The 14,218-nt window shown below is 36.8% G+C and overlaps 1 protein-coding gene across 2 annotated transcripts in view; it reads right to left on the bottom strand.

Annotated features, from left to right (window-relative positions):
• Nucleotides 1-488: 488 nt before the first annotated feature.
• Nucleotides 489-14,218, bottom strand: part of LOC127498040 (leucine-rich repeat-containing protein 74A) — a 15,673-nt gene continuing 1,943 nt past the window's right edge. Inside the window, exons 2-14 of one of the 2 annotated variants that reach the window (XM_051866904.1) lie at nucleotides 13,716-13,943; nucleotides 13,082-13,263; nucleotides 12,895-13,002; nucleotides 12,706-12,799; nucleotides 11,878-11,927; nucleotides 10,870-10,951; nucleotides 10,698-10,783; nucleotides 8,930-9,124; nucleotides 8,257-8,352; nucleotides 5,674-5,817; nucleotides 5,467-5,571; nucleotides 4,508-4,593; nucleotides 489-4,081 (exon numbers count right to left, since the gene is read on the bottom strand). In XM_051866904.1, coding sequence (XP_051722864.1) covers nucleotides 3,517-4,081; nucleotides 4,508-4,593; nucleotides 5,467-5,571; nucleotides 5,674-5,817; nucleotides 8,257-8,352; nucleotides 8,930-9,124; nucleotides 10,698-10,783; nucleotides 10,870-10,951; nucleotides 11,878-11,927; nucleotides 12,706-12,799; nucleotides 12,895-13,002; nucleotides 13,082-13,263; nucleotides 13,716-13,943 — 2,021 coding nt within the window. In that variant the 3' untranslated portion in view covers nucleotides 489-3,516. The remainder of the gene's footprint in view (nucleotides 4,082-4,507; nucleotides 4,594-5,466; nucleotides 5,572-5,673; nucleotides 5,818-8,256; nucleotides 8,353-8,929; nucleotides 9,125-10,697; nucleotides 10,784-10,869; nucleotides 10,952-11,877; nucleotides 11,928-12,705; nucleotides 12,800-12,894; nucleotides 13,003-13,081; nucleotides 13,264-13,715; nucleotides 13,944-14,218) is intronic. The other variant, XM_051866906.1, reaches the window with a different exon arrangement.

Here is a 14,218-nt window from a genome sequence, read left to right as displayed (position 1 = left end):
AGGACAAGACTCACAATCTAGCAATTTAGATAAATTGTATGATGTAAAGAAACACTTACGGATGTTTTGTCATTTTTATCATCAGGTCACCCAACTTATTAAGAAATATGATTACAAAAAGTTATTTTTATTTATGGAAAATGTTTACCAACACTATATAAGCAAAATGAACTATGGTACCAAGTAAGCAAGACACTACTGAGTAACTTTGGGCTAAATCTGCAACCCTGTAAATATTTTGAGTAATAAATTATAACTGGCAATTTCTTTTCAATTTATACTGATCTCAGCTATAATTTGGAATAAACAAATAAATTGTGTGTGTATCCTGGTGCTTTGTATGCTACTTTAAAGTGGTATTTGCTGAAGCAGTATTTAGAAGAAGTATTGGTGGTAGATGACATGACCGTTTATTTTGGGAATTTTACTGTCAAACTATTTTGAGTCTCATCGACCTGGAATCACATACACTACAATTTTGTCTTTCTGTCAACTTTATTGAAGTCAAAAATGTTACATTCACATTCCCAAAGCATTTGCATATAAATAAAACAGCTCAAAATCATATCATTGCAAAACAACAAACATAAACATGAGAAAGAAAACCAATACGGTATGATTGACAAACTAAAATAAAAGTCAGTTCCCCAGCACTGATACTTTCAGATCTACATTATAGCTGCATCTGAAATCACGTACTGTCAAAGCATGTGCTGCATTTAATGTGGTACGAACTTCTCGAGGGAAGCACAGCAAGAAGGTTCCCAGTTCGAGTCCCAGCCCAACCAGGATATTCTGTGTTGAGTTTGACCTGCATCCCATATAGCAACAGAGTCTGGGCTAAATCTCGCTTACATTCGGCACATCTGCCATAAAAAAAACATTATGTAGCAGCTGCAATAGCTGTTTTCTTACTGTTGTGGACGAGTTCTTGGGTAAAAAGAGTGGCAGTTTGTCTCTTTTCTCTCTGACATTTGGGGATCCTGGCCCTGTTTTGGGCCAGTTATGGCTGATTTCTGGGCACATGAAAGACATTAGCCGTGTTTCCACTGTCGGGCCTAAAGCGGGCGTGCTAGTGCGTGCCAGGGCCATTCGCGTTTCCACTGTCACTTGACACTTGATCGTGCCTCGTCGGTGTTTCCTTGGGGCCAACGGCCAGGGTTTTTCGGCCCGCCGAATACCTTGGTCCAAAGCAGGCCAGCTCGGGCTTGAGGGAGTGGTTACGAACAAAGGCGGAGTTAATCTGTGGAGAAGGAGGCGCCATGGATGATTACATGTAGGTGACCAGCTAACATCAGCATTAAAGACTTTTAAAATCATTTTAGCTCAGAACTCACTTTCAGACAGCAGCAAGTGTTTGAAATAACTTGTTTGTGATCCGATGTGGATTCTGATCACCAAGAATATGCGCGCTATTACCATAGTAAACATGGTAAATACGACAGGCTTGAAGAAATCAGACAAATCTTATCACAATCATGTATTTATTTTATCTGTCAGCACATCTCGTCTCTTAACGGACTGTCTGATATCCACATTTAGCTCCGCATATTTCATAAAATAAAGCAACTCCAGTTTTTCGGGATTCCCCTGTTTCTCAGACTGAAAATACAACTGTTGGGACTCACTGGAGAGAGTGCTAAAGCTCCTCAGGTCGTATTTTTGGTGGAAAATTTGTAGAAATTACACTCATAAAAATGATTTTTTGATGCTGTTCACTTTATTTAAACAACTTATTTTGATTCAACACCATTGTATCAGGTTTCTGGTTCAAATTTAATTGCTTCATGTTAAATTGACTTGAAACAATTACTTTTTGACTTAACTCGATGCTTTCATATTAAAATAACATGTTTCAATCAAGTAAATTCAACCAGGACTCAATCAAACAGGACTTTCACTTCCCATCATGCTTTGCAAAGGGGCTGATCTGGGAGAGTAAATGTTGAAATAAAGTGTTATTTTAAGCAGTTTTTAGCAAGATGAGAAAATGGAGCGACTTTTTAATGTTTACTTACTATTATGTTGGTATTTAAAAGTTTCTGTTATGTTAATAGTTGTGGGGTTACCATTGTAGTGAAGTGTTGAGCTTGTGCTTGGGCTGGGGACCTGCTAGCAAAAATCCAAATTACTTTAATAACAAAGTATTCACTATGGTAGTATTCTGGGTTGCGTTTCCCAAAAGTATCGTGACCCTAAGTTGATTGTAGCTCCATTGCTACGGTCAACTTACGCTTATGATGCTTTTGGGAAATGCTGCCCTGGATGAAACCAATTTTACTTCTAGACCGCCAACACAGAACATCACAAAAGTTATGTAAATCACAAGACTAAACAAGAAGCATTCATTGTAGGATTATTTGTATAATTCAATTAATATGAAAACTAAAACCATTCATTCAAGTAAAATGAACACAATGGATTCTAGTTTGTTTAACATGGTTGATTCTATTGGGTTTTACTTGTTTCAATCATGTGGAACCACTGTCCATGATTGAATTGAGTTGGTTGGACATAACTATTTTACATAGATTCTTCCTTAGTCAGTTGTGTTGTCACAGCACAAGGACATTGCATAGATTAAAAATAAACCTTTAATGTTTATAAAAACTAAGTTGGTTGTGTGGAACCACTGTCCATAATTGACTTGAGTTAGTTTAAAGTATCATTTTTTTGAGTGTATCATTCTTTGTAAATGTGATGTAAACATATGACTACAAATAAACAGAAACAGACGCGACTGAATAAGTATGTGTGTCCTCTTTCTTTTGTGAAATAACAGTAAATACCACTTTATTTCTGTGACTAATGTTTAATCTTGACACAAATTAATTCATTATGATCAATTTGTTTGGTAAAACATCGATGCTTGGGCTTTTAAATCTTTAAGTAAACAACAAAATGCCAACAAACGCCTGCTTTTATCATGTTCACTCTACGATCTCGCTAGTTTCCAGCGATTTCTTTCTGATTATTTTTCTGATAAAACTTCCATTTGTTTGTGAAATGACTAGTTTGTGTGACGTTGTTCCAGAGAGGCGTGTTTTAGTGAAGCGCTGCGGAGCTTCTGGCCCGACGGTGGAAATGCAGCGTGATTTTGGGCTCGGTGCTACAAGTCCGGGGCTATTAGCCTAGCCTGGTCCGCTGAAAGCCCTGGCTCGCGCTGGCCCGACAGTGGAAAAGCGGCTATTGTGGCTGAGTTTTGGTTTGCTTCCGGCATGGATCTGGTTGACTTTTTGCAAGCAGCTTCTGGGCGAATCTTGGGCCATATTTCCATGTGGGCCAAACTCAACCAAAAACCAACCAGATTGGTTCCAGAATCAATTTGCTATCTGGGATGTCTTTAGAATGTAGGGGAAACCAGAGTCCCCAGAGGAAACCCTCCAAAACGACAAAAAAAAATATATATAATAAAAAATGTCCCATATATCTCATGTGCTATATATTTAAAGTCTTCTGAATTTTCTTATTCCCTTTGTGGAGCTTGACAGGCATTAACACCATATCCTTTTGACATTATATCTTTTCTTTTCTTTTCTTGGTCTTCTTTTTCTTCCCTTTAACCTTTGCTTTACTGGTGGGCTCAGTGTTTAACGCCGGCCTGGATCTGGTCAGGTTAGCAGTGGGGCTGAGTTTACTGCTGGCCACACTTGGGTTGGACGTGGAGTGCAATCCTTGGGCAGAAGTGGGTTTGCTGGTCGATGGTTTAGGGATACTGGCGAAAAGGTTTGGCTGTGAATATGAGCGCATGTCTGGTGATCTCGAGGGGTTCCCTATCATGGGAAGGTGCACGTGCTCGCTGCTCATGTTATTGACGGAGTAGCGGCTGCTGTTGGACATGATTATATGGTGCCAGGAGCTGAGCGGGGTGGCAGAGAAGTGCTGGGGACCACTGGAGTCCTCTTTGGCAGCGCCTGGAGATATTATCATGGAGCTCCGTGGAGTGACGGCCTCTACTGCGCTCTCAAAGGTTTTGAGGATCCTGTCGCTCTTCTGTTTCTCCTTCTTCTGCCTTGACTCCACTTTACGCAGTTGGCGGCGGTGGTCTCGCATCATCTGTTTCCTAGTATCTGCCAGGCCTCTGTGGGGTAGCAAGGCAATAGTTCAGCAATAATAACTGCACTGTGAAGGTCAGCAAAGTGCAATGAGAATGAGAAGTGATGTTACATACCTATATTTCTATGCTAATTCTAGGCTTAAAGTTTACATAAATCACCTGCTCAAATTGAATATTCCATTGGTTTTTAATGTGAGCGCCACATTGACCCTCAAGTTTTGAACGGTTATAGGCAGTTCTTATAACTTATATTTAGTGAACTCTAGTACAGACTAATTACAGAGTCACTGGGATTTCACAATTTCCTGTCATGATCATAAAGTTGCAGTATTGGTGAGAACGGTCCTGGTGTACAGAGTCTGTGTGTTTTACACACAGTTTCTGTGTGCATTAATGTTTAATGACTACATTATCTCATTGTTTGTGGTAGAGCGGTAAAAGAGAGTCCACCTGTAGTCCACTATGCCTGTTCGGTCTCTGTCCAGTCTCTGAATCAACTCCTCAATCTGGAATCTCTCCAGTGGGATGCTGGATTGCTGTATGGTGTGACCAGAAATAATAACGCATGTCATTTAATGCTCAGGGTTACCTTTTTTTACATAGTTTTACACTACCAGATGTTTGGACTCATCTACTCATTCTTGAACTATTTTCCACAGAATAATAGTGCAGTCCCAGCTAACTATGGAAACCCGTTTCCGCCACTAAATAAAAAAATAAAAAGAGTAATTGCGACTTTTTATCTCAGAATTCTGACTTTTTATCTCGCAATTGCGAGTTTATATCTCACAATTGCGTGATATAAAGTCAGAATTCTGAGATATAAACTCACAATTCTGACTTTTTTTCTCGCAATTGCAAGTTTTCATCTCAGAATTGTGACTTTATAACTCGCAATTGTGAGATAAAAAGTCAGAATTCTGAGATAAAAAGTCGCAATTACTCTTTTTATTTTTTTATTTAGTGGCGGAAATGGGCTTCCATAGCTAACTGAGAAATCGTTCTCAGAAACATTGGGTAATGTTTTGGTTAGGTTCTCTCAAGGTTCCAGTAATGTTTGTTCAGAATTATCTTTTCTTTAACAATGTTCTCAAACCATTAGCACAAAAAAAAATGTTCTGAAATATTTTAGTTGGATATTCGTTTTTTTTTTTGTTTTTTTTTAAATGTTACTACTTGTTTCATGTAATGTTCCCATAATGTTTGAGGAATGATAAAACAGAATGTTCCCTTAATGTTAACATAATATTTTTTAAATATTTAAAAAAATTGGATGTTATTCAGAAATAACGCTGTCATAACTTAATGAGAATGATAACAAAAAGTTCTTAGAACATATTTTTTTAATCTGTGCTCATGATGAAAACTCTGAAATAACACAAATGGAAGTCTTGAAATGTAGTCAATACCTGAACGGCTTTTCTGAAGTCTACGACAGGAACACGCATTGTCCCATCTTTGTCTATGTTACGGAAGAAGTCCCACAGACGAAGCTTGCGCTGATCAAGGTAATCCTGCAAAAAGACAACTCAGCAAGTGCAAAACCATCAGACTTGAGAAATACAAAATTTTCGCCAATTTACTAATAAGCCGTTTTAATTCCCATGGCTATCTACCTGAATGACTTTCATGGGATCAATGCGTTTCCGAGGCTTTTTGGCGATAAAGCCTCCGACTCCTCCATACTGCACCTCCAGACTGGGATGTTCCTGACAGATCAACTCTAAGAGCTGCACGAAGTTCTCATTCACCAGAACGTTCTACAAACACAAGCATCATTGTGCCAAGAAAACACATTTTATTCTAATTCTGTATTTTACTGTTCTCAACTGGTGGGTCACGACTAAATGCAGTAAAAATGCAGTAAAATAAGTAACGGTAAAAGGACAAAACACTTCCTGTATGTCATGTGTATGTTCTTAGAATATTTTTCTTAGCTGGGATCAGACCTTCAAAAAAATTGTCATATTGTGTAGCTGCAGATTATTATTCCTGTTAATGTGTGAAATTCGTTTTAATCTGGCCATAAAAAAAACATCTTTAAGCACAAAAAGAACAAAATAAATGCAAATGAAAGTAAATGCAAATCTACAGATAAATCTTGTTTTCCAGTCATCATTCATTTTCTCGTAGGCCTATATCTATTTATAATTAATATTAACATCAGCTAACTTTTCTTTGAAAGCCCAAACAATTGTCCGTTCTGAATGGGTTAATTTTGTTTAAACAATTGCCATCGCTGATAACAAAGAGTTAACAGTAGCCTAATAAAATACACAACTGTCGAATTAGTGATTCAAAGCTTTTCTATGGGAATGAATCCAAAAGTTAACAGGCCATCTGGAACATTATTGCACTACTGGAGTGTAGTAATCATTTAGTTTATCTATTTTTCTTGATGCCTTCATCTTTTACATTATTTAAATGTGCCTTACTGTTGTTGATTCCCTTTTGAACCTCCATACTGGATGCCTTATCAGAACAATAAATAAAGTTTATTCAAAAAATAAACTATTTTGCATACTGATTGGTCTATGCAGGTTATGGTCGTGTTAATATACAGGTGCTGGTCATATAATTAGAATATCATCAAAAAGTTGATTTATTTCACTAATTCCATTCAAAAAGTGAAACTTGTATATTATATTCATTCATTACACACAGACTGATATATTTCAAATGTTTATTTCTTTTAATTTTGATGATTATAACTGACAACTAAGGAAAATCCCAAATTCAGTATCTCAGAAAATTAGAATATTACTTAAGACCAATACAAAGAAAGGATTTTTAGAAATCTTGGCCAACTGAAAAGTATGAACATGAAAAGTATGAGCATGTACAGCACTCAATACTTAGTTGGGGCTCCTTTTGCCTGAATTACTGCAGCAATGCGGCGTGGCATGGAGTCGATCAGTCTGTGGCACTGCTCAGGTGTTATAAGAGCCCAGGTTGCTCTGATAGTGGCCTTCAGCTCTTCTGCATTGTTGGGTCTGGCATATCGCATCTTCCTCTTCACAATACCCCATAGATTTTCTAAGGTCAGGCGAGTTTGCTGGCCAAGTAAGAACAGGGATACCATGGTCCTTAAACCAGGTACTGGTAGCTTTGGCACTGTGTGCAGGTGCCAAGTCCTGTTGAAAATTGAAATCTGCATCTCCATAAAGTTGGTCAGCAGCAGGAAGCATGAAGTGCTCTAAAACTTCCTGGTATACGGCTGCGTTGACCTTGGATCTCAGAAAGCACAGTGGACCAACACCAGCAGATGACATGGCACCCCAAACCATCACTGACTGTGGAAACCTTGGAGACCTTGTGTACCTCTCCTCTCTTCCTCCAGACTCTGGGACCCTGATTTCCAAAGGAAATGCAAAATTTTCTTTCATCAGAGAACATAACTTTGGACCACTCAGCAGCAGTCCAGTCCTTTTTGTCTTTAGCCCAGGCGAGACGCTTCTGACGCTGTCTGTTGTTCAAGAGTGGCTTGACACAAGGAATGCAACAGCTGAAACCCATGTCTTGCATACGTCTGTGCGTAGTGGTTCTTGAAGCACTGACTCCAGCTGCAGTCCACTCTTTCTGAATCTCCCCCACAGTTTTGAATGGGTTTTGTTTCACAATCCTCTCCTATTGCTTGTACACTTTTCTACCACATCTTTTCCTTCCCTTCGCCTCTCTATTAATGTGCTTGGACACAGAGCTCTGTGAACAGCCAGCCTCTTTTGCAATGACCTTTTGTGTCTTGCCCTCCTGTGTCACTGGTCATCTTTTGGACAACTGTCAAGTCAGCAGTCTTCCCCATGATTGTGTAGCCTACAGAACTAGACTGAGAGACCATTTAAAGGCCTTTGCAGGTGTTTTGAGTTCATTAGCTGATTAGAGTGTGGCACCAGGTGTCTTCAATATTGAACCTTTTCACAATATTCTAATTTTCTGAGATACTGAATTTGGGATTTTCCTTAGTTGTCAGTTATAATCATCAAAATTAAAAGAAATAAACATTTGAAATATATCAGTCTGTGTGTAATGAATGAATATAATATACAAGTTTCACTTTTTGAATGGAATTAGTGAAATAAATCAACTTTTTGATGATATGCTAATTATATGACCAGCACCTGTATTCCAGTACATTTTGTAGGATAAGCAGACTGTGTACTTTGCTGGCTCGGCCTGAAGCAAAAGCAGTTTGCACTCACACATATGTTGATCTCCTCAATGGCAGTTTTAGGTGTGTTCTTCACTACATTGATCAAAGTAAGAGCCCCCTCTACTGTTAATGAGTTATACGCCAGCTGTAAGGAAACATCAGTATATCACAGATGATACTTCAAAATATGTGTTCAAGTTTTAGTACAATTTTAAGTACACTGCAAAAAATATTTTCTTCCTCAGTATTTTTGTGTAGTTTTCCAGTACAAATATCTAAACATTTTTAAATCAGGATACATTTACTGAAGAAGTGATATAGTGACGTAATGATATAGTGTTATTTTCTGAAAATTAAGTGGGTTTCTGCTTAAAACAAGGACAAATATCTATCAGCAGGGTCAAAAAAAACTCAAAGGGGAAAGATTATTTTTCTGACATTTTTTTCTTGTTTTAAGCAAAAACTCACTCAAAAAGCAAGACTTAATATGTCATCTTGCTTCTCAAGTAATTGATCTAAGAATATTAGATATTTGTACTGGAAAACCAGATAAAAACAACACAACACAACAGCTTAGAGGTGGTAATTTAAATGCTCACTGAATGAATTGCTGCATATGAACATATTGCATTGTACTTGTGCAATGTTTGAAAAGGTGAATTTGTTGTCATTTTAAAGTAAGCAGTATACAGTAAGAGAGTCTAAAGGTCCGTCCCACCCACCTGCAGCACTCTGAGAGTATCGTTAGCCTCCAGCCCCTTACACAGCAGGCTCGCTCCTTCATCAGTGATGCGGTTGTTGTTGAGGTCCAGGTGCACCAGCGTGTTGTTAAACTTGAGTGCTTCACCCAGAGCTAAAGCACCCTCATTTCCAAAGCCGTTCCATGACAGGTCTAAGTGTTTCAAAGTCGTGTTGACCTGAGGAGACAGAAATCTCTTCATGATTTGCACAATGTGACACTGAAATGCATGTAATCCTGTGAAAAATCTAACCACTGACCTTGAAGGAATTTAAAATATGAATCTTTCTGTATACACTTTAAATGACGTGCTGCTGTTCTGTAATGACTTTGTTATGTTGTACATTTCTTTTTCTTGTCATTGCTTGTTGTGTTTAATGCTTTGGCAATATTGTATGTATCATGCCTGTAACAATTGAATTAAATTTGAAATGGCTTGCTTCAAATCAATGAGTGTGAATCAATGAGGAAGTGAAATTTACAAACAGATGAGTTTAATTGGTCTGACACAAGTTTTGCGATAAAACAATTATAGTTACATCATTCATAAGTAATTATGGCTATTTGTTCATATATCTATAATACATTGTTCCCAACTGATTAAACTGATAAAACTATGATCAATACTGTCAAGATTTTAATTGTTATGGTCCATAAAATGAAAATTGATTTATTAAATATAATTCAAAAATAAATAAAAATAGGTGGCATTTGAAACATTGTTATCTACTAAAAATATAACAATATATTTTTGTTAAACTTTTGATAAACTGTTGTTAAATTGTCCGTTTCATGATTTCAGTTAATTAGGCATTCTTTTTGATTACTAAAATTTAATTCAACCATTAATGTGTTAACTGTCAGTGCACTTGGTACACATTTTATTGTGTTTTTACAATCACATACTTTATAAGTCATCATAAATTAGGTAAGCTTAAACACTCAATTTTTTTTCCATGTGAAAAATTTTTTAAAATTGGACATTTTGTTACCATAGAAACAGTACTTTAAACAGTCAAATCCCACTCTATAGTTTTTCACATTAGAAAGGCTGTTTCACTCAGAAATGTGTCACACTACAGAAGTGAAGTCAGCCATAACTTCCATTATATGGTGACTTGCAGTTTGCTCAGCAGTATACTGTGAAATAAAAAACAAGCCTAAGATAGACTTAATGACATACAGTAATATTTAGTTTGATTCAGACTTGGCCCTTTTTGGACTCGGACTTGACCAGGACTCGATTGGTTAAACGCAAACTCAAATAAGGTGGACTCAAACCCAACAATATGTCTGTGACAAGAATGTCTTCAAAAATTTGTTTTCATAAGACAAAAATCCCATCTCAGTGTGGATGGAAGGCCAAAACAGAAAGAGAGAGATGTGTTTTCAAATGTACACGGATTAGTGTAGTAGCTAAAGGAAACTAAATGAGACACAGGTGAACATAATGGGTAACCATAGAAACAAACGAGGACATAATCAGAAACCAAGGAGACCGAAACTAAACAGGAACTAAAGGAAAGAGAACAGAATGTCAAAAGAAGAGACAATATAACAGAACATAATCATTACACTAATCTTGACAAAACACATATTGTTGATAAGGTCTGAGACTCAAGGTTCCATATTTGCAGATATGGATTTGTATTAATTTGTGACAGGAGAACGCATCAAAATTCAGTGGAGTGTGGGTGCGGCCCAAACTCCTTTCTTAGGGCCCTAAATACTGTATGTTTGTGTGGTGGTACCTTTAGTCCAGCACAGAAAGCTACAGCTCCTTTCATTCGCAGATGATTCCAGCTCAGATCAAGAGCTTCTATACCGTCATTATTTGCTGCATGAACAGACATTAAATTACTGTGGTTTCTTCCTATTGTGTTGTGACGTTTAATTCTCTCACATCACACGTGTCTTATTTACCTATCATCTGACCCAGATGTTCACCGCCTCTCCCGCAGAACTGATTGTGGCTCAAATCCAGCTCCTTGACTCTGTAGTTGCTCTGAAAAGAGACACATGAGATGTTTCTATTCTCAAAAACAAAAGTTCTGTTTGTTTATACACAATTTCTTGCAATAAAACTTTTCGCATTACTTCTTAAAAGGTGCAGTGTGTAATTTGTGCACCAAAAACTTAGCGTGTTATCATGATACTTTTTTGTTCTAGATCATTAAGAGAGTCTTTTAAACCAGTTTGCACTATGCTAAGCTAAATTAAACACTAGGAAAGGGAAAAGGTTTTATTTGACCATTTTATCTTTGGTAATGTAATGTAATGTGTGCTTTAAAAAATACATTTTCTATAAAGTACAATACCTATGAAAACAATACTTATGAATGTCCCCCAAGCTGTTAAAAATGTCGAGTTAAAAAGAAAAAAAGAAAAAAGAAAAAAGAAAAAAATGTTTATAATGGATGGATGCACTTTCTTCAGCTCATACTCATTGTTTCCTGTTCACTGCTATTATAAAGCTCGGATGCATCAGGATATTTATTAATATAACTCTGATTGTGTTCATCAGAAAGAAGAAAGTCAAATACACCTAGGATGGAGTAGGAAGTACGTCTGGTTGGTTAATGCCACGGCCTTAGAGGAACAAATCAGTGCTTGGTTGGAGTTTCATGACTGAACTATGTATGTAAAACTTTTGATTTTAAAAATGTATTAGGCTAGTAAATTAAGATTAACAAACGCTCTAGAAGTGATGTTCATTGTCGGTTTATGTTTTCTAGTGTAGTTAACTAATGTTAACAAACGAAAACCTATTGTAAAGTGTTACCGAAATAACTTTGATTAGATTGGCTTTATTAGAAGTGCAAAGAAAACACATGCACAAACTTTTTTTCCCTCTTCATTTTACCCATAGAGATTCACTATGATAACTGGATTCGTTTTCTGTTCTGTTCGGCGCCATTGATTTACACTTACTGAAAAGGCATCTGCAAACCATTTTGCATCATCTTCAGCAAATTTATTCCCTGTGAACATAAACATCATGTGAATAATGTTCACTGTGTGAGTTTGTGGTACTTCGTGCTATGGAAGCTCATTTCTGCCCCATAAGAAACAAAATCATGCTTTGGTAAATCATAATTATGACTTCAACTTTTTATGTCATAATTATGATTTACCAAAGCATGATTTTGTTTCTTATAATTATATCATCATAATTTGGACTTTTAATTCATAATTATGAATTAGTCTGTCCGTTCCACTTCTTATCACATAATTATGACATAAAAAGTTGAAGTGATGACTTAGTATGTCATAATTATGAGATAAAAAGTGGAACGGACAGACTAGTTCATAATTATGAGATAAGTCCAAATTATGACAATTATGAGATAATTTTGACTATGACATACTAGCTCACAATTATGACATAAAATGACTTGGTCTGACTTAATATGTCATAATTATGTGCTAGTATGTCAGTCAAAATTATCTCATAATTATTATAGTGTGTCATAATTTGGACTTTTTTTTAATCATAATTATGAATTAGCATGTCAGTTTGACTTTTTATCTCATTATGACATCAATTTTGAATTTTTATCTATTATTATGACTTTTTATGTCAAAATTTCGACTTTTTAATCTTATAATTATGACTTAGTACCTCATAATTTTGAGTTTTAGCTCATAATTATGAAATTTTATGTCATAAGATTTAATTTAAAAAACAAAGCATGTTTTTTTTACTATTATTATTGGGTGGAAATGGGCTTCCATAGTATGCACATATACATGAAATACCTGCTAGTTTTAATGATTTAATGGAAATGTTTTCCAAGAGCATTTTAGCAACACACTCTGCTCCAGCGGACTGAAGGTGATTGTCGGAGAGATCCTGCAAGATGCCAGATGTCACATGTTAACATTTTGCTTCCCTCTAGTGGACAAATTTATTGCGACAGGTAAGTGAGAATCACAAGACAGACTTACAAGGTTCTGAATGGTGAAATTGGCCCTCAGCATCTCCATGAGATATCTGGCCCCTTCGGCTAACAGAAAGTTGTCTGCCAGCTCCAGTGTTGTGGTGTGCATGTCTGTCTGCGTACACAGAGAGTGAGAGCTCACGTCAGCGTCAGCACATCACCTTTAGACGAACATCAGGAATGGTCCGTCTTACCACGAGGGCGATCGCCAGAGCTTTTCCTCCCAAAGGCCCGAGTCCATGGTGGTTGAGGTTAATGGTGGTGCAGCCCAGGTTTCGGAGGAAATATCTGACAGGAACGACACCAACCAGTTTACAGGCCTGCAGGTATAATTCTTCAGTGGACAAATCCTGCCTGATGTGCTTCAGCTCCGATACTGTACAAAAACACATGCTTTCTCATCATCATGACGTTGCTTAAGTAGTAATGCATACAGGGTTGGGCAAAATTCACTGTTTAAGTATATTACAATATTAATATTGTAAAAAATATTATTTTAAATATTACTGTATTTTTTCTTCATAATGTCTTGTTAAATGTCTATATTTTATGTAAACACAATCATGCCAATAAAGTAATTTAAATGTAATTTTTTTTAAATACAAATGAAACATTGTTAATCTAATGCTACTACTAGAAATATGATAACATGTTCATGGGTAATTGTATTACTATAATCAAGTTATTGAATTTTATTGCATTTTAATTACTTAAATTACAAATCTGCATCCTGTTTAGTACTGCATTTCAACTCAGTTCTGAATGTCACACAAGCCTGAACGCTTCACAACTGTAGCAGGACGTGTTCATTCAGATCTCCAGTCTTACCCCGAGCATCGGTGTCGGCTTCATCCTCCAGGACCACCTCGTGTGGATGTTCATGTTCGGTCAAGCTGAGGGAGTCCAGAGAGAGACTGTGGACACTGAAGTCATCACCCTTCATCTCCAACATACAGTTTGATAGCGTTCCTGCTGATGTGTCTAGTGTTGTCCGGCATGTGTGAAGCTGGTTTACGTGTCTTAGCAACAGGTGTATATGTGACACCTGCTCTACTGCTGGAATCCGCCGTGTGAGTGAAGAGAAAGACATTAAAAATGCATGTCAGACACAGTCAGGGAGAGACTCACATTCCTACACAGATGAAGCCACATTAACAATCACATAGTGAATTTAAACACTTAAAAACTAGCAGAATAATTTAGAAGATAATTATTTGGTGTGCTGTCTGAAATCTCTTTTTCTTAAAACGAATTGCCATGGTAATGCATGAACTAAATAAATAGAAACAATTTGCTAATTTAGTTATAGCACAAAATTGAAAAGGTAAGTC

The sequence above is a fragment of the Ctenopharyngodon idella genome, chromosome 17 (assembly GCF_019924925.1).
Source record: "Ctenopharyngodon idella isolate HZGC_01 chromosome 17, HZGC01, whole genome shotgun sequence".
Taxonomy (NCBI): Eukaryota; Metazoa; Chordata; class Actinopteri; order Cypriniformes; family Xenocyprididae; genus Ctenopharyngodon; species Ctenopharyngodon idella.
This window is presented reverse-complemented; position numbering and strand designations above follow the sequence as displayed.